Source organism: Macrotis lagotis, chromosome 2, assembly GCF_037893015.1.
Source record: "Macrotis lagotis isolate mMagLag1 chromosome 2, bilby.v1.9.chrom.fasta, whole genome shotgun sequence".
In the NCBI taxonomy this organism is placed as follows: domain Eukaryota; kingdom Metazoa; phylum Chordata; class Mammalia; order Peramelemorphia; family Peramelidae; genus Macrotis; species Macrotis lagotis.
Window position 1 is genome coordinate 331,657,894 of NC_133659.1, and position 18,943 is coordinate 331,676,836.

Sequence of the window (18,943 nt, forward strand, 5' to 3'; positions counted from 1 at the left end):
GAGGGCACCAAGCCCACTGGGAGAGGCTCAGGGAGGGCAACTCTGGCCCCTTTCATAGCCCTCTGAGAGTTCAGGAGCTCTTGCAGAGAACATTGGGTGGGAGGAAGAAGACTCAGTCTTCTACTATGTGCAAGTCATCTTATCTCTCCATGTCTCAGTTTCCTTCTCTGCAAACTGAGTAAGTGGGACTAAAAGATTTTTATATCTTCCTCTGTCATTCCTGTTCTAAGGTACTGCCTATTTCTGTTCTAGGGTTCCTCCCAACTCACATGTCCTCTGTTCTAAGGACCTTTCCAGCTCTGACATTCCCTTTTTTTTTTAGGTATTTTCAAGGCAAATGGGGTTAAGTGGCTTGCCCAAGGCCACACAGCTAGGTCATTATTAAGTGTCTGAGACCGGATTTGAACTCAGGTACTCCTGACTCCAAGGCCGGTGCTTTATCCACTGCGCCACATAGCCGCCGCCAACATTCCCTTTTCTAAGGGCCCTCCCAGTTCCAATATTCTTTGTTCTAAGCTCCCTCCCAGCTCTGATGTCCCCTCTTCTAACCTTCCTCACAGTTCTTTCATTCAGTGCTTCTCAGTGGCTGTGGTATGCAGCCTCTAGGTAGGTACCACTGAGGTCTAGGGAGAGAGAAAAGGCAGGGTGGAGGTCCTTGAAAAGGATGGTCAGATGGGGACAGCTGTGGGAGGGCAAGTGAGCTGGCGCAGCAGGTGGGGCCGAGGTCTTTGAATAGTAAGGTTTGGGTCCCTTCAAAACTTGCTTGGCACATCTGGGCCAAAGGGATAGGTCATGAAGAATGAGACACATGGACACGCTGGGACTTTTTTTTTTGGTTTGACAATATTTATTTGTTACAAGTGGTTTTATTTTCTCTTTTCAAGGGGGTTGGGAGGTGGGAAGGAAGAAAAAAATAAATCCAAGATAACTGGAAAAAAAGTTAAAAAAAGAGTAGGGACCTTTAAATTGAGATGGATTGGAAGGTGGGCGAGAGCTGTACCCAGAAAAGGAGAGGCTTCTGGGAGTACAGATGACATGGCTAAATGGAATGGATCCCCCAGGCTGCAACATTTCATCTAGAAAGGGCATGTGGGTCCCTGAGCAGGATCCCCACCTTGTCTTGGTCCCCCAGGTCACAAATAAGGAGATAGATCTCCTACAGACAGAACAAAGCAGGCATCCTGCAGATTTTGGAATGGGCATCGGTTCTTGTGGTGAAGAAATGCAACGGGTGATGAAAACTGAATTCAGAGAACCTTGGGTCATCATGCATTTTTTTCTACCTGCCCAAGACAGAGAGAATCTCAGGGCTGGGAGGGTTCTTAGAATAGGGGATGTCAGAGGAGGGAGGATACTTAGAACATGGAACATTCGAGCAAAGAGGGATTTTAGAATGTCAGAGTTGGGAGGGACCTTAGGGGGTGGCACATCAGAGCAGGGAAGGCCCTTAGAACATGGGACATCTGAGGTAAGAGAGATTATAGAACATAGAATGACTGATTTGCCCACAATCCCTTGGGACTGGTTCCCATCTTTTCAGAAAATAAGATGTAGAGAAAGAAACTTCTCCGCCCAACGTGACGGCTGCCACAAGTCGCTGGACAGCAGAGCACACCGCAGTTCGCTGGGGGTCAGCTGACTTGGACCTCCGTGGCGCCAGGTCCTCCTGCACTGAGGCTCAGGTGACTGTGAGGAGCTACTGGGGGTGAGAAGGCAGGGGCCAAGGGGGTTGTGGGGAAGACACAGGTGAGGAAGAGGTGAGGTGGGGATGGGGAGAGGACCTGGGACAGGCTGCCTGCCTCCTGAGCTCATCCTCCTCCCTCTGCTCCCTCTCCACCTCACCCATAGGAACAGTCAGGCATGATGGTTCAGGCACAGTCCCCAGAGCTGGCTGTCAAAACCGGGGCTGCCAGCCAACACCCACACTGCCACACCTGGTGTGGCCACACCAGGATTCCATTGGGAGACCCAGAGAGGGGCCAGGAAAGGGGCAGGGAGACAGCCTCTCCCTCCCCATTCCTGTCCAACCCCCCTTATTCCTACAGCTTCTCCCAGTGCCATCCCCCTCTCTCCTTTCATCTCCAGTCCCCAGGAAAGATGTGGAAACTCTTGGGGGCGGGGGGACTGAAAGGTGGAGAAGGAAAGAAGAAAAAGGGACAAGAGACAGGACTGAGAAGAGGAAGGAGCTCCAAGCTGGAACTGGGGACCTGAGCCGACACCCCAACTCGAGAACCCGGGGCACTGTGGGCAAAGCTCTGCCCTTTCTGAATCTCACTTTCTTTACCTGTCAACTGGAAGCTTGGGATGAGCTTGAAGGTCCTTCCTGTCACTAACATTTTACAATGTGAATTCTAAGAGAATGGAAAAAAGAGGCTGATGTTCCAGAGGGTCCTATAGGTCCACAGTCCCCCCCACCCCAAAGCCACTTAACCAGAGAAATAGCTGATGAAAGAGAAACAATTCTGTATTGTCTCCAGGGATTAGTTCCTCAAATATCAATCCTTTTGTCCTCACCTGTAAGTAGGGTTGGGATGCTAAGGTCCCTTCTACATAAAAATCTTATAATCCTAGTACAGAAGGTGCTTTTCCCTCTGGATGGGGGGGCAAGGGAGAGATTTTATTTCCCACAAAAGGTTCTCTCTCTCTTCTCTCTCTCTCTCTGTCTGTCTGTCTCTTTCTGTCTCTGTCTCTCTCTGTCTGTCTGTCTCTTTCTGTCTCTGTCTCTCTCTCTCTCTGTCTTTCTGTCTCTTTCTGTCTCTGTCTCTCTGTCTCTCTCTCACACACACACACTCTCTCTCTCTTCTTCCTTTCTGCTTCTCTCATTTTCTCTCTGTTGTCTTTGTGTGTCTCTCAGTCTCTCTGTCCTGCCTTCTCCTATTCTTTCTGCTTCTTTGTCTATCTCTCTGCCTCCCCTCCCTCTCTCCATGCACGTCTCTCTGTCTCTCACAGTCTCTCTGTCCTCTGTCTCTCTTTTCTTTTTTCTCTCTTTTTCTGTTTATCTGTCTCTCTCTTTCTCCTTTATATTTTTCCTGAGGTTGAAAGAGGCAACAGCTTTGTCAAAAAGTCTGGCTCACCCTATTCCATGGGTTCCCTTCTGGGTTGGGGGTATATGTCACCAAGTGTGGGGCATAAGGGGAAGAAGGAAAGACAAAGGGACAAAGAGGATGGAGCCAGGGAGAGAGAAAAAGAGACTAGAGAGGCAGAGAGAGAGAGAAAGAAAGGGGGGGGAGAGAGATACAGACAGACAGAGACAGACAGACAGACACAGAGACAGAGAGAGGCAGAGAGATAGACAGACAGAGACAGAGAGACAGACAGACAGACAGAGACAGACAGAGAGACAGAGAGAGAGACAGACAGAGACAGAAACAGAGAGAGAGAGAGAGAGACGTAGAGACATAGGGAGAGAAAGAAGATGAAGAAACAAAAAGGACCTCCCCTGTTTTCTTGGAAGGCAGCAGCAGCTTAGGGAAGGAGGGACTGTGGTGAGGATGCCTGGGAAGGGCAGATCTTGGGATTTTGGAGAGGTGACTAGATTCCCAGCCCCAGTTGGAGGAGTAAGGAATTTTCAGTTGGCACGAGCATCTCATCCTCCTCAGACAAGAAAACAATACCTGGCATCCACCCTCTGAGGCGCCCAAGACCTTTGACAATTAAGCATTATTTCTTTTTTTAAAACCATTTTAATTTCATTGTATGTGTTTCAATGGAAAAGCATTTATTTTCTCTCCTTCCCGCATACTGTTAAAAAAAAAAAGAAAACAAGAAAACCCTTGTAACAGACACACATAGTTGTAGCAACACAAACCCCCACCTTGGCCAGGCCCCCACAACCACGTCTCCTTCAGCAGCCTTCCACCTTGGTTCTCCCACACCCTGGCTAGCCACCGATTGATCTGAGTTCTGAAGAAGTCTGTCAAAATTCCTTATTTTTCAAGGTGGCTATTGTAGAAATGGTTCTGATTCCACTCACTTCCCTCTACATCTGTTCATAAAAGTCTTCCTGGGTTTCTCTGACATTCTCCCTTTCAACATTACTTAGAGTTCAATAATAGCTATTAACAGTCAGTCAATAAACATTTATTAACCTCCTACCAGGAGACAATCCTGTAGAGAAACAGAGAAAGGTAAAAGAGGGCCCTGGGGTGGGGTCTCACAATCTAAAGGGGAGGCAGCAAAGAAGCAGGGTAAAATAGGAGATAAATAAGAGAGGGAAAGCCGTGGAAGGAAGAGGAGCTGGGAGCCCAATCCCTTTAGTCTACTCTTTGGAGAAGGGCCCTGAGTGTGAATCCAGTCCACTTCCTCTCTGGGTCCCAGACACCATCTAGTCCAACTCTCCCATTTTACAAATGAAGGAACTGGGACCCAGAGAGAGGAAGAGACTCACACAAGGTCACCTAGATAGTAGGAGAGACGGTCAGGACTTGGACTCACATCTGGTGACTTGGAATGTGATTCTCTTCCCCATTAGATATCCTTGCCTCCTAGAATTTCTTAGGGCTCTTGGGAGGGAATTTAAGGAAAGTATCATGAGCCTTAAAGCACCATGGGAATGCCAATTATTACTATTATTGTTGTTGTTCTCATCATTTATTATCTGGCCTTTGGCACATGCTGATTGGGTGATCCTGAGCCTGTCATTGCCAGGCAATTGTCTGGCAAACATCAGGGGAGGTGTTGACCAGCATTGGTGGAGGGAGTTTACTCATCTGGGAGTCCCCACCCCACCAAAATCCCTCCCACTCCCATCCTTATCCTACCACCCCCATGATTATTTTTGCAGTTTTGATTATGAATGACGGTCCGGGGTCACCCCCAGACAGACGCAGAGGGACGCACAAGAGCCCTCAGGATCAGGGCAAGATTCCGGAAGGAGGTTTGACCAGCTGCCCCTGGTTTTCTCACTTCATCTTTCCTCTAGTGGCTTTGCAGAAGTCACTGAGTCTGGAACCCTTCCTCCCTCCCTGCTCACGCACGTACATCCTCCTTCCCTGGAAGCCTCGGCCCCTTGAGCAGAAGCAGGGGCCATGAGGCGGCCGGGCAGCGGGAAGAGCCCTGGGCTGGGGACAGGAGGCTCAGTGGCTATTCCTGGCTCTGCTCATGATCTAGGGGTGGCCTTGGGGGAGTCATTTCCTCTCTCTCTCTCTCTCTCTCTCTGTGGGTCTCAGTTTCCTCCTCTGGAGAAGCCGGGACGCTTCCAATCTCAATCCCTTCTCAGGGTGGGACTTGAAGCCAGATTCCCCGAACCCAAGCCCAGTGTTCTTTCTGCTGTAAAATGGGAAGACTGTATGGAGCGCTGTCCTGCCGCCCTCTCCAGGTGTCAAGGTTTGAAGGAGAAGGAAGATTGGGGCAGGTAGGTGCAGTGGTGGAGAGAGCACTGGATGTGGAATCAGAGGACCCGAGTTCAAATCTGCCCTCAGACATTTACTAGCTGGGTGACCCTGGGCAAGTCACTTAATTCCATCACCTCCCCCCAAAAAAGAGAATGGATCAAAACGTTCTTTGTGACTAGGGAGTTCTATTCAGATGGGAGGGGTTCCTGAGAGGGAGCTGTTGGAGACTTGTACCAGCATCTACCCCCCTCCCTGCCCCCCAAATAATAAACACCAGGACCAGACCTGGGCGTGATCATTGATTTCTCCCCAAACTCTCAGCAGGGAAATCTGAAGAGAGGCTTCTCCTCTTTCCCTGTCTTTATTCTGGCATTCAAGGCTCGTTACAGAGTTGATTTCCATCCCCCAAATGCCATTCCCCCCCTCCACCTGAGACGGGTCAGCTGTGGCCTGAGAGAATGCCTCTGGAAACAGAGAAGGTAGAAGAGGCCAAAGGGCATCCACTGACCGGCTCAGGAGGGAGCTGGGGACCCGTGTGGCCATGGGCATGCCCTTGGGGACTTAAGGGGTTGTGCCAGGTGGGTCCCCGTTATGAAGGCCTGCCCATAAGGCTCAGAATGTTTTTACTGAGGTCAGTAGGTACCTAGAGGTGACCCGGGAGACCTGGCCTAGGGGCCGCTGCGAGTCCTTGTGGGGTCAGCAGGAGGGCCCAACCTGGGCAGCCTCCCGGGAACTGACCCAGGGCTATTGAGGAGAATTGGGGAAGTCGGGAGCATGATCTGGCTATCTTTAGCATCTTCTCTCATGGCAGTTTTCCGATGACTCTGCTGGAGGATGTGGGGGGTGGGAGTGGGGAGGGGTCAGGGGTGGGAGGGGGAGTTGGGGAGAGTTCTCCAAAGTCACATGAGCACCAGGAACTCTGAGGCTAGCACCGAGGACCAGAGCGAGAAGGTGAGGGGGCTGGGATGGCCAGAGATGGGAGGGACCTTAGAACAGGGCATGTCAGAGTTGCGAAGGGGTCTTAGGACCGAATATTAGAGATGGGAGGGAGCTTAGAACAGGGAATGTCAGGCCTGAGAGGGAACTTTCAGCCCAACCAACGCTCTATACTTAAGAGAACCGAGATCTCTTGCCAGCCCCCCACTTCTGGACCCCCAGGGGCACACTCTGCAGCTCCAGTGACCCAGTCGAGCTGCCCAGGCCTTCTCTCAGCCCCCCAGGGAGTTCCAGGAAACTCCGCTCCTTTTAAGGTTACAGAAGTTCCCCCAAGACCTCCCTGTTTCCACACGCTCAGAAATTTCATCAGATTTTTTCTCTCTTTCAAGGGAGAATGGAATGAGGTCTGGAATGCCGGCCTGCACAGGTGATCCCTCTTTGGGGTGATTCCAGGGAAGCCTGTGCCCAGGAAATGTGAGCCTGCTGGCCTAAGAGGGAATCTGGGTCCAGGGAGATGCTTTCAACCCCAAGAATCTTCTCCCTGGGGAGTCTGGGAGCCCCGGACCCCGGAAGCCAAGGTCATCAGTTGGCCAGCTCTGGACACTGTCAATGTCCCCTCTCTATGGAAGGCCTGTCCCTGAGGTCTCTGGTCTTTCGGAGGCATCCTCCCCGTCTGCATCCCCCCCAACCCCGGCAGCCCCTCCAGACCCAGCAGCCCCTTGCTCAGGCTCCCCCAACCCCCTGCATGATCTGTGGAGGTCACCTCTTCACTGGCCTTCCTGCCTCCCATCTCTCCCCTCTGGGATCACCCTCCATAGCTGCCAAGGGGAAGCGTCCCCCTCAGAGTCTGCCCTGAGACTTCCCCATTCCACTCTGCTCCTTCAAGAACAACCAACCCCCAAGAACACATGAAACATGACCTCCTGGTCCTGGCATTCAAGGCCTTACACAGCCGGCCTCTAACCCGCTGGTCCGGGCCTGGCTCTCATTGTTGCCCCTTCACAGGGTCCACGTTCTGGCAAAATAGAAACGCTGTAAAGCCAAAAAGTGAAAAGTAAAAACAGAACCACTTCTGATCTCCCCTTCTCATCTGGCTCTCTCTGCTTTCCAAGTCTTTGTTCCTCTGTCTCCTGGCTGCACCTCCAGGAATCTCCCATGATTACTTCCCCTCCTCTGTTCCAAGCTGAAAGGGACCCCTCCCCATTTCCTCTATTCCTCCACCTGGCCCCTCATCAGTTCCTACCCTACTGGGTTCCTTCGGAGACATGTTCTTAGTACTTGTCTTTTTTACCTTTTCCTTGTAAACTCAGATGTAGCTTGGTGATTTATGGACAGAATGTGGATGGAAACTGCAGTCAGGAAGACCTGTGTCCACCTGGACAAGTCACTGAATCTCTGCCTCAGTTTCCTCATCTATAAGTTGCAGATGGCAGGTGGTACCAGTACATATAGCATACTGGACCTGGAGTCAGGAAGACTCGTCTTGCTGAGTTCAAATCCAAGCTCAGATTAGCAGCTGTGTGACCCTGGACAAGTCACTTCACTCTGTTTGCCTCAGTTTCCTTATCTGTAAAATGAACTGGAGAAGGAAATGACAGACCGTTCCAATATCTTTGCCAAGAAAAAATTAGACATGACTGAAAAACAACTGAACATCCAGGGTGTTATTTTGGTATTTTTATAGATCTTTGCCAGCCTTGAAGGTCTGTATCAGGGGAGGGAACACTGACCCCCCCAGCGAAATCATTTGGCCTGGCACTGCCACGGCAACTGCAGGCAGGCCTTGAAATTCAAAAAATCTAGAAGCTTTTTAGGGGTGAATTAATGAAATATTTAGCAAATAAAGCAGACACATCATTTTTAGGGGTTTTTTGGCAAGGCAATTGGGGTTAAGCGACTTGCCCGAGGCCACACAGCTAGGTCATTAAGTGTCTGAGGCCGGATTTCAACTCAGGCCCTGACTCCAGGGCCGATGCTCTATCCATGTGCCACCTAGCCGCCCCTAAATTGATAACTTTTGGTGATCCACAAGTGATCTTATAAACATCCAAATGATCCTTGGCAGAAAACAAGCCGCCTAGTCCTGCCCTACCTCAACGCTAGTTAGTAAATGGCATTCCTATGATTTCCTATGCGGTTATAGATCTGATTTCAAAAATCACAGGTTTAAAAGTTGGCTTAAAGGGAGAATCAGAATCAGACCCTGGTCCAGGCCCCACCCTCAATGAGTGCTGAACTGGCCTCTGCCTGAAGACTTCCAATGAGGGCCAGCTCCCTCTCCCATGGCAACCTCTTCCACTTGGGACAGCTTAGGGAGTTTGCCTTCCATGGACTGAACCCCGGAGCTCTTAGCTTCCCCGACCTGTGTCCCCAACTGCAACATTCTGCCCTCTGAAACCAAGCAAGTTAATCCCACTCCTTCTTGGCAGCCCTTCAAACGCCGGGAGATTTCAGCAGTTTCCACTCCCTCTTCCGTCCCCATCAAGTCTTCCCTTCTTTAGAACAGACACCCTCAATTACTTCATCAGTTCCTCATGGGGCATAATCTCCAATCCCTCCTCCCCTTGGTCAGCCTCCCCTGGGTATATATCCCCCAGGGTCACACAGATTTGAACTCAGGTTAACCAGACTCCAGGCCCTGTGTGCTATCCACCATGCCACTTGGTTGGCCCTTATTCAGCTATCATCTATCTTCTAGTTGATTCTATTTACCTATCACCTTTCTACCTACCTTCGTACCTCCCTACCTATCCTCTATCTATCTATTTATCCATAAGTTATCAGCATTAGAGGTCATCTGGTCTAGCCAGGCCTGGGGTCATTTCTGTTCTCCCAAGGTCTAACCTCTCTTGGAAGAAAACCCACAACCACACCCCAGTCATGAGTTCCTGATGGGAACAGAACCCCCAGTGACACTGGATATTAGCTCTTGTCCCAGAGCCTGCGCCTCCCCCAGGATGTTGCCCGGGCCCTGAAGTCCTCTCCCCGGGTGGATGGGGCAGCACCAGGAGCTGTGCACTTCCACCCCCTGGTGGCCTGGGCCAGTCTCACACTACTTTCCAAGTACACCAGTTTGAGGACCTGGCAGGTATTATTCCCTGGGATCATGGGATCGAGCTGGGGAGGGATCAGAGGGGAAAGCCTCGGGGTAGGCAGTGAAAGTCCAAAGCCCAAGGCAGGTAGTTGAGAGGGCCATGCCAACACCTTGTTCTACCAGACAATGAAGACAGCCCGTGGGCCCTCTTGGCCAGATTCTGCACACAGGCAGTGGGAAGCTAGAGCTGAGTGACAAAGTGGAAAATGCAAAGGCGGCCTAGCCGTATCAAACCTAAATTTAGATGATAAAGCATCACTTTGGTCCTGCCAAGAAAGAGTGCTGGGTTGGTGGAATAGATTAGGTACAAAAGAAATGGTAGTAAATGACTAGGGCAATCTGTTTGATAAACCAGAAAGTTCCAGCTTCTGGGATAAGAACTCTAACAAAAACTGTAGGAAAGACTAAAAAAATAGCATGGCAGAATCCAAGCCTGGACCAACACCTAAAAGAGCCCAGTACCTAGACATCCAGGGTCATTCCATAAGCCAGTTAGAACAATAGTTTTAACTGTCAACTGTATGGAAAGGGGAGACCAGAGAGATTATAAAATGCAAAATGGAATTCTGACTAAAGTCTTTGCACAAATAGAACCAATGCAACCAAGATTAAGAGGAATGCAGTAAATCACGAACAATTAGTGTATTCTGATACACTAGTCATTCCACAGGTGATAAAAGGAGTCATGAAAAAATGTTCTAAATCACTGAATGCAAACTAAAACAATTCGGAAGGACCTCACACCTGAGGCCCTGATGGGTGGAGTTGTCAACTAATCTACCCATTGTGAAAAGCAATTTGGAACCATGGCCACCCTGAGCCAGCAACACCACTTACTAAATCTGCATCCCAGAAATCACAAGGAGTAAAAGAAAAATCACGTACAGAAATAGAGCTTTTTGAAGTGGAAAAGAATTGGAAATTGAGGGGACACCCATCAATTGGGGAATGACTGAACAATCTGATGGAATGCACAACCTCCAGACTTGAGCTACATCGTGTTAAGATCCACTATGGACCCAGCTCCTCAGCATGATCAAATGGACTTCAGATGGAAAGCAAAGATTTTCCTTTTCAAATTTGACTTCACATGTGGAAATGTGGAACATAGCTATGCACGTATGATGTAGATTGCTATTGGGGTTAAGAAAAATTTTAAATTGGCAACTTCATAACTTCGGGATGAAGCAAGGTGTAGTCATGACTACAGGCCAGGACCATCTTCTCAGGTCTGTTTAGATGGACTAGATCTTGAGGCTACCCCACCCCCTAGACTTCTCCAGCTAATCCCCATGGTGGGGGAGGGAAGGCCTTTGGAAATTCTAAGGTGAACCTTATGGTCCTGGAAGAGAACATTCCAACTAGAAAATAACACCTGGAACTGTGGATTAATTCCAGTTCTTGCTGCTCCTTGACAGTCACCGTGGTCCACCAATGTTCCAGCCCTCACAGCCCAAAGCTATTCCTATCAACTTGCTTCCTTTGGGAGCAACGGATGAAGCCCAGGACAAGCCTGTTTGTTCCCTAAAGTGGCCCTCCCCCACTCTGGCTCCACCTGATAATGCTAGGTATTTAATCCTAACTGCAAGGCACAAGGGCCAGGCTGCCGGAGGCTCTCTGCAATAGAATGTGAGCTCAAGGCCACAGCTATACTGAATTCAAACTTTTAAATGTCTTTTGAGCCTGACTCTATGATCCCATTTCAGATTTTCTTGGCCCAGATACTGGAGTAGTTTGCCTTTTCCTTCTCCAGTTCATTCTACAGATGGAGAAACAGAAGCCAACAGGGTAAAGTGATTTGTGCAGCATCAATGAGTCTTCCTAACTGCAGCCTCAGCTGACTGAATTAAACCTTTAAAATGCTAACTTATACTAAATGACTAAACCGCCTTCATAGGTAGTTCATTTTATCTTTTCCCCCACATTTAAGGATGATTCTGATCTCCTGTTGGCCCAGTACCTAGAACTGATGCAGAATTCTCCAAGATTGCAAATACTCCAAAGGTTCCATTTCTAGCTGGAGGATCAGATATATTTAACTTTCCCTGAAAAGCAACCCCAATCAAAATCCAGATGGGGCAAATAGGTGGAGTACAGTGGATAGAGCACTGCAAACACTCCATTGCCTAGCCGTGTGACCTTGCGCAAGTCACTTAAAAAAAAAACATTTAAAAAACCAGACAGCTTTGAAAATAATTTCCATTTATTGAGAATCCACCAGCTCCAAGTTGGCTTGGTAACCTTAGGCAGCTTCTTCCTTTGCAACACGGTCCTTTTTGAGTGGTCCCTGCAAGGAGAGAGCACATCCTGGGTTAGCCCAATGGAAGCCTGAACTCCACCCACACACCACAGCTTAAGCTCCCTGACCACAACCTCTAACCAATCAATGGACCCATTCTCTAAGGGGAAGAGGCTAGAGACCTCAAGCTAAGGCTGAGGGGGGGACCTTGCAGCTGCTTCACTTAACCTGTTTTGGGTCAAGTGCCCAAATCATTGGAGTTAAAGAGAATCTGGGGGGGGGGATGCGTGTGGGAGACATACACATACAAATGAGGGGTTATCCAAGAGGAGCCACAAACCACACAGCTCTGCAGGTAACCCAGCACTGTACTTACCATGAAAGCTTTCTTCTCCTCCACGGTCTGGAAGCGACCATGGCCAAATTTGGAAGTGGTGTCAATAAACTTCAAGTCAATCTTCTCCAGGGCACGGCGTTTGGTCTGTACCAGCAGAGACTGTGGGACAAGAGCACAGCATTGCAGATGGCGAATTTGTGTACCAGGGAACCCACCACCCAGAAGACAGCTCAGTGGAGCCCTGGGCCTTAGTCCTCAAATGACTGTGGGACAACCTTGGGCACAATTGTTTAGTTCTGCCTCAGATTCCTCACTTGTAGAATGGGGGTACTAAGAGCAGCTTATTGGGAATATAGTAGATCCTGCCATAGCACAGGCAGTAAGGGTCATCAGCCCATTCACTTCCTGCCTGTGTGGAAAAACAAAGAAGCCCAGCTGCTCTCCAATTATCTGCTCACCTTTCGCAGGGTGAGGACCCGCTTCTTGGTCCCAACGACACAGCCTTTCAGCATGATAAAGTCATTGGTCACTTCGCCATAGTGGACGAAGCCTCCCAGAGGATTGATGCTCTTGTCAGACAGATCGTAGTCAGTGGATGCGTTGTTTTTGATCAGCTTACCGTCCTTGATCTGATAGCCCTGGCCAATCTTGTAGATCTACAAAGAAAGTTGCCATCAGGAGATGGACAGAGGAACCTCTCCTTCCTGCAGCATGACCACCCAGAGGGGGCAGAGAGACTGTCAGGTGCCATCTGGGTTGGATCAAGTGGGTTAAGACATGGATGAAAGGGAGTGGCCCATCCCAAGCTGAGCCCCCACCACAGAAATGGATAAAAACACCAGAAGCTCAGGATCCCCCTTCCACATCTCCCAGGAGGTGGGCAAAGGCTTGGAAAAACCCCTACTGCCCATGCCATTCTCACCTTCTTGTTGATCTCAGTGCGGTGGTGGTAGCCCTTCTGACCAGCCCGGGCAACAGAGAAAGCCACACGGGCAGGATGCCAGGCTCCAATACATGCCACCTTACGTAGGCCTCTGTGGGTTTTTCGGGGCAGTTTCTTTGTGTGCCAGCGGCTGGTAACACCTACAAAGAGGATCCTAAGTGAATCATAGAACCCAACCCTGCCCTTTTCCTGTCCCCTCCCCCAATACGGCAGTTCTCAGAAGGAAGGCAGCAAGGAATATCTCCTCATCAGGTTCGGGCGCTGTGCCCAGCGCACATTCCATGACTTCATCATTGAAAAAGGCAGGTGGCCCAGGTATCTAGACAGATGGCCTCATCCCCTCCCTGCAGGATCCTGAAAAACAGCTCACCTTTGTAACCCTTGCCCTTGGTCACTCCAATGACATCAATCATCTCGTCTTGCCCAAACACAGTGGACACAGGCACCTGCTGCTCCAGTTTCTCACGGGCCCAGTCCAGTTTCTCAGACACATTGCCACCATTCACCTGGATCTCCATCAGGTGAGATTTCTTCTGCCTCAGAGGAAGCAGGCGCATCTGCAGAAGCAACATCACTTGTAGAACGAACATGGCCAGCCAGCAGCTTGATCTCAGAATTCTAGTCAAAGCCAATCTCTAAGGCTCTTAAATTCACATGATAAAATACAATTGCAAAGAAAACCCAGGCTAAAAAACAAGCCTCCTGGATTGTGCTCTCAGCAGGAATGCTGCCTGGCAGAGCCCAGTTCAAAACCTCACCCACTGATTCCAGATCATAAGTGGAATTTGTCTCAAAAACAGGGAAGAGGCCTCAGAGACCCATGGTTTAGGTTCAACTCTTTCATTAGCCATAGGACCTTATGAGAATAGCTCTGATTCTCTGCAACAACTACACTGTTAAATGTGATTGGCCCTATCCAAAGTTCATTTCCTTAGACTCAGTATCTTCACGTGGAGGAAGAATAATCTTCCCATCTCCCTTCTGTAAAGGAGAGGGGGGACAAGGCACAGGTTAAGACTGCCTTCAACTCAAATGCAATTCTCATCATTAGGAGAAGCAATTCTCTTTAAATGCAGCACGTGCCTATGATCTAGGTCTCCTGGCTTTGAGAGACTAAATTCAGGAGGCAGCTAGGTTAAACAGTGGAGACAGCACCAGCCCTGCAGTCAGGAGGGTCTGAGTTCAAATCTGGACACTAACTAGCTGTATGACCCTTGGCAAGTCACTTTAGCTCACTGCCTTGCAAAAACAAAAAGACCAAATCCAGGTCCAGAAAGGACACTGAGATGGAAAAGGCAAGGAGCCACCACCATTGCTGGCTTTCTCCAAATCCAAAGTTCTCAGGCCTTTTATACCTTCAGGGACCCCAAACCAAGATATTCCTGGAAAAATCCTCAGGCTCATGGCTGCCAGGCTATGCTTCTAAAAACCTAGAACCTCCCTAGTCTCACAGGATTTACTGCAGTGCCATCTGTTCCAGGAATGTACAGACAGCATTATGATCTGCTGCACTAGAGGGTGGAAAAGGCCAGTCAGGTCATACCATGACTGGGCAGCAGTGCCCTCTGCTGGCAAGATGCTTCCCTCATTTGGAGGCCTAGGGAAATAGGGTTGGCTCCTCTACTCCTGTGCCACATCAGCCTCCTTCCTCTAATATGGAACCCCGGGCTCTGCACTCACCTGGGTGTGGGCAATGACTCGGATCACCTGGCAGTATTTCTTCATGCTGTTGAAGTCTTTCTCCAATTGCTTCTTGCCATCATCATCTTGCCACTTCTTGCAGTACTTGGTGAAGGCCTTCTTCTTGGACTTATGCCTTCAGAAGCAGAGCAGAGTTGGGGAGGGGGTGGGGGGACAGGCCTTCATCAGCTCCACTGGGGAGTGGAGTGAGCGGAAGGAACTGAGCCCTCCCAGGCTGAGGCTCATTGCTGGCTTCTAAGGATCCCTTTCCACCAGCAAGCGGAGCCTAGAGCTCATCGGCCAGGGCCGAGCGGAGCTGTCGCAGGTGATCCGGGTAAGTAAACGGGAGCTGCTCAGGTCAGAGGCACAAGGTACATTCAGTGCTCACGGACCTGAACACACCTGAATCTATGCAAAGGCCTCCCATCACAGCAGGGGATACAGCAGGAAGCCACTGCCAACCAAGGAATGGCCTATCCTGCCCAGATAGTCAAGAATTGATGGCCACTTCTGGGTTCTAGGGATTGGGTAGGCCAACACTCCTGGCCTCCTAAGTCCAGAGCTCTCCCACTCCCACCCAGGTGAATTCCCACCACTAAAAGTAGAATTACAAGCCCTGGATCCATCACCATTACCAATGAACACTATCTCCAGGCAGTCGTGGACCTGACTGCCATAAGCAAGGAGGTCCCACTTCTCACTGGCGGATCTCAGGCCCCACTCACCAGTTCTTGTAGAATCGCCTCTTACACTCATCACTGATGTGCTCAGCAAAGATGGTTTTGAAACTCCGGAGGCCTCGTGGGGTCTGCACATAGCCCACGATGCCTACAATGACCATGGGGGGCGTCTCCACAATGGTGACAGCCTCCACCACTTCCTTCTTGTTGACCTCTGCAAAAAAGGAGCCCAGTTATGTTTGCTGCTTGAACCAGGTTCCCTGTGCCCTCGTTAACTGTTAAAATTCAGTGTGTGGAGGGGTGTAGTAAGCAAACTTAGGGACAGAAGTTTCTGGAATGGCAGTGAAGCTGCTCCCATGAGTGGTGGGTAGGTGTGTGACTACCTAAGGGCCCAAAAAGGAAGACGAGGGGTCTATTTCAAACACGTGCCCACCCATTCCCAGATGCAGTGCAGTTCCCTCCCGTCACCTACTCGAGCCAGGCCTGTCCACCTCTCGGACGATGTGGGTCATGCCCGCCTTGTAACCCAGGAAGGCGGTCAGGTGGATGGGCTTGGTGGGGTCATCCTTGGGGAAGCTCTTCACCTTGCCCCGGTGGCGGCTGCTTCTCTTTCGGGGCAGGAAGCCCAGAGACCCGTGCCTGGGGGCCGAGAACTTCCTGTGGGACTGCAGGAGAGGCGGGCTGAGGGGCCGCGCGGCCGGCCAGTACCCGCGGGCACCGGCCCCTGCGGCCAGGGGTGGCACCGCGGGCAGAGGCCGGGCCCGGGCAGCAGGCCTCGGGCTCCGCGGTGACCCAGGCCTGAGAGCCCCTGGGGGCCCCGGCCACGTGGGCGGCCACGTGCAGGCCCCCCAGGAGCCGGGGGTCCCCCGGGCCTCCATCAGAGCATGACGATCAGCACGTGTGTTCTCTGTCCGCCCGTCATGGGTCTCATCCCCTGGAGCCCGTGGGGGACCCCGGCCCGGCCGCCCCCCCCCCGGGTGAGGCCTGCGCCAGGCTCGGCCCCCCCCACCACTCGGGTGAGGCCTGCGCCAAGCTCGGCCCCCCCCCGGCCGCCCCCCACTCGGGCGAGGCCTGCGCCAGGCTCCGACCCCCCAGCTCTCCGTTCCCCCCAGTCGGGGTGGCCGCGATGGCGGCGGGCGGCGCCCCCTGCCCCCCCCGGGGTACGTACCATGGCGCCGCGGCGGGTCAGGCCGGGAGAGAGCGGGCGCTGCGGGCGCCGCCCTATAAAAGGCTCGGCGAGGCCCCGCCCCTTCCGGCGTGCCGCCGCTCCCGCGAGGCCGCGCACGCCGTGTGCGCATGCTCCGCGCGCACGCGCCTCCGCACCGGGGCGTGGCGCCGACTGCTGTCCCGGAAGTCGCCGTTGGGTGCCGCGCGGCGCTCCCCCGGGCCGCGGCTTTGGCCTTCCGCGCTGCGCACTTAGTGCGCGCTTGCTGTGTGCGCGCCGCCCGCGGTTCAGCCTTGACCTTGCCTCGCCTCTTGGCCTGCCCCCATTGCGAGCTGCTCGCAGGCAGGCGCTGCCAGCCCCCCTTGGCATGCCCCAGGGCTCCTCACAGCCCCAACTGGCCCCTGCTCAGGATGGAGTCTGAGCATCCTTGGGTTTTTTTAATTAGTTTTTTTTAAATTTAAGGCCATGAGGTTAAGTGACTCGCCCAAGGTCACACAGCCAAGCGATCATTAAGTGTCTGAGGCCGGATTTGAACTCAAGTGACTCCAGGGCCGGGCTCCATCCGCTGTGCCACCTGGCTGCCCCAAGTCTGAGCATGCTAGAAGAAGACCCCGGGGTCAGGGCGGCGATGCCAGTCCTGTCCAAGGCTAGTCTGTATAGACGCTCAGTGCCTGGTCCAAGTGAACACAGCCATGCCAGTATTTAAGCTGCTCTGCCAGGTTGGGGAGACAAAGGACCAAACCCTCGTCCTTGCTTTCCAGGAGCTCACCTCCCCGGATAGACAATGTCCACGGTTGTCTGCCTGAGACCCTGAACACCGGCGGCCCCCTCCTCCCTACATCCCCCTCTAAATGAGTGAGGGTCCCAGGGTCTGAGTTCTGGGCACCAGTTAGAAGAAATGAAGCAATTGCAGTTCCAATGGAGGGAACGACCTCTGGCCTTTAGGTCTTCCAGGTCATCTGGTCCAGCCTCATCCTTCTTTTCAACCCGGTTTTTATGCATAGAAAGCCTGGTCTGGACTTCGTTGGGTCTTCCAACAAAGGAGAGCCCCCCTCCCCCCCATATCGCCCCTACACCAGCACGCCTGAAGCAGTGGGGGTTAATAGCAGGTAGGTCAAAGAATTTCCAGGAACAAAAGGAAGCCACCTTGGTCAGGTTTAGTTTGGGGTCCATCATGGCATGACGGACTGGACTTGGAGACAGGAGACCAAATTGAGTTTCTGACCCCACAACCTATTCACTGAGTCATCCTCGCCAAGTCCCTTTACCTCCCTTAGCCCCTCATGTATAAATTGGAAAGATAATATTTAGACGACCTCTCTCACAGGGTGGTTGTATGGCAACAGCTCTGCCAACTTTGAAATTTTCCATAAGAGTGACTTATAATCATCTGAAATACTTCCTCAAACAGTAATAGTTAGAAATAATTATCTTGACTTCTCTAGAGAGCCAAGACCTGGTTCAAGTCCCAGCTGTGTCATTGACTCAGGAGGTGTCTGTGGCCAGGTCATCAACCTCAGGTCCCTCATATATATGGGTGTCTCTTTCTAAGGACCAAAAATGGGAGGAGTGGAAGATGATCAGCAGGTCTAGCAGGTATTCACATAATAGCTGGATTATTTGCCTTTGAATGAACCCTGGGCAGGATCTGGACTGTGTTGGCTTCCTGGGAGTTCCGGAATCACAGAATTTTCCACTTTAGAGATAATCTCTTTCAATCCTCTCATTTTTCAGATAGAGAAACTGAGGTCAGGGAAGCTCTGTAATTTACCAAAAGTTATAACAATAATTCTGAAGTGTCATATAATCCCTTTAGGATTGCAAAGCAATTTGCAAATATGATCTTGTTTAATAATAATACTAATAATAGTGAACATCTCTATCATGCTTACCAGGTGTAAAGTCACCATGCTAAGCATTTTTAGTAATTATCACTGTTTATAATTTTGATCCTCATAGCCACCCTGGGAGCCAGAGAGATTATTATCCCAGGGTTACAATTGAGGAGACCGGCAGATGGGTAACTTGTCCAGGGTCTCAAGGCTGTAATATCTGAGATAGGATTTGAACTCAGGCCTTCCAGACTGTAAGGTCAGTGTTAGATACTGAACTAGAACTCAATAGCCTACATGAGTTCAGTCTTTCTTTTTCTTTCTTTCTTTCTTTCTTTCTTTCTTCCTTTCTTTCTTCCTTTCTTTCTTTTTCTTTCTTTTTCTTTCTTTTTCTTCTTTCCTTCCTTCCTTCCTTCCTTCCTTCCTTCCTTCCTTCCTTCCTTCCTTTCTTTCTTTCTTTTTCTTTATTAGGTTTTTGCAACGCAATGGGGTTAAGTGGCTTGCCCAAGGCCACCCTGCTAGGTCATTATTAAGTGTCTGAGACCAGCCTTGAACCCAGGTCCTCCTGACTCCAGCACTGGTGTTCCATTCACTGCACCACCTAGCCGCCCCTATGAATTCAGCTTTAATAAAGAATTAAACTAACACGTGTTAACCGCCCAAGCCTGTTCTAATAAAAGACAAATAAAAGCTAAAGCATTTCT

The 18,943-nt window shown here is 50.9% G+C and overlaps 1 protein-coding gene, 1 long non-coding RNA gene and 2 other non-coding genes across 5 annotated transcripts; 1 reads left to right on the forward strand and 3 right to left on the reverse strand.

Moving 5' to 3' along the window:
- Positions 1 to 1,389: 1,389 nt before the first annotated feature.
- Positions 1,390 to 7,418, forward strand: LOC141515420 (uncharacterized). Of its 2 annotated transcripts, none has more exons than XR_012476323.1 (3): positions 1,390 to 1,682; positions 2,046 to 5,353; positions 6,659 to 7,418. It is a non-coding gene; the product is annotated as an uncharacterized LOC141515420 (long non-coding RNA). The 2 variants fall into 2 exon arrangements; XR_012476324.1 differs by having other exon boundaries at positions 4,784 to 5,353.
- Positions 7,419 to 11,548: 4,130 nt separating this feature from the next.
- On the reverse strand, positions 11,549 to 16,555 carry RPL3 (ribosomal protein L3). Its single transcript, XM_074226964.1, has 9 exons — positions 16,411 to 16,555; positions 15,715 to 15,907; positions 15,288 to 15,456; positions 14,563 to 14,698; positions 13,253 to 13,439; positions 12,862 to 13,022; positions 12,398 to 12,595; positions 11,979 to 12,098; positions 11,549 to 11,650 (listed from the first exon to the last, which is right to left on the reverse strand). The coding sequence occupies exons 1-9, from the start codon at positions 16,411 to 16,413 to the stop codon at positions 11,606 to 11,608; spliced, it is 1,212 nt and encodes a 403-aa protein (XP_074083065.1). The 5' UTR covers positions 16,414 to 16,555; the 3' UTR covers positions 11,549 to 11,605.
- Positions 13,092 to 13,184, reverse strand: LOC141515778 (small nucleolar RNA U83B). Its single transcript, XR_012476522.1, has one exon. It is a non-coding gene; the product is annotated as a small nucleolar RNA U83B (small nucleolar RNA).
- LOC141515791 (small nucleolar RNA U82P) lies at positions 14,699 to 14,754 on the reverse strand. Its single transcript, XR_012476530.1, has one exon. It is a non-coding gene; the product is annotated as a small nucleolar RNA U82P (small nucleolar RNA).
- Positions 16,556 to 18,943: the final 2,388 nt, after the last annotated feature.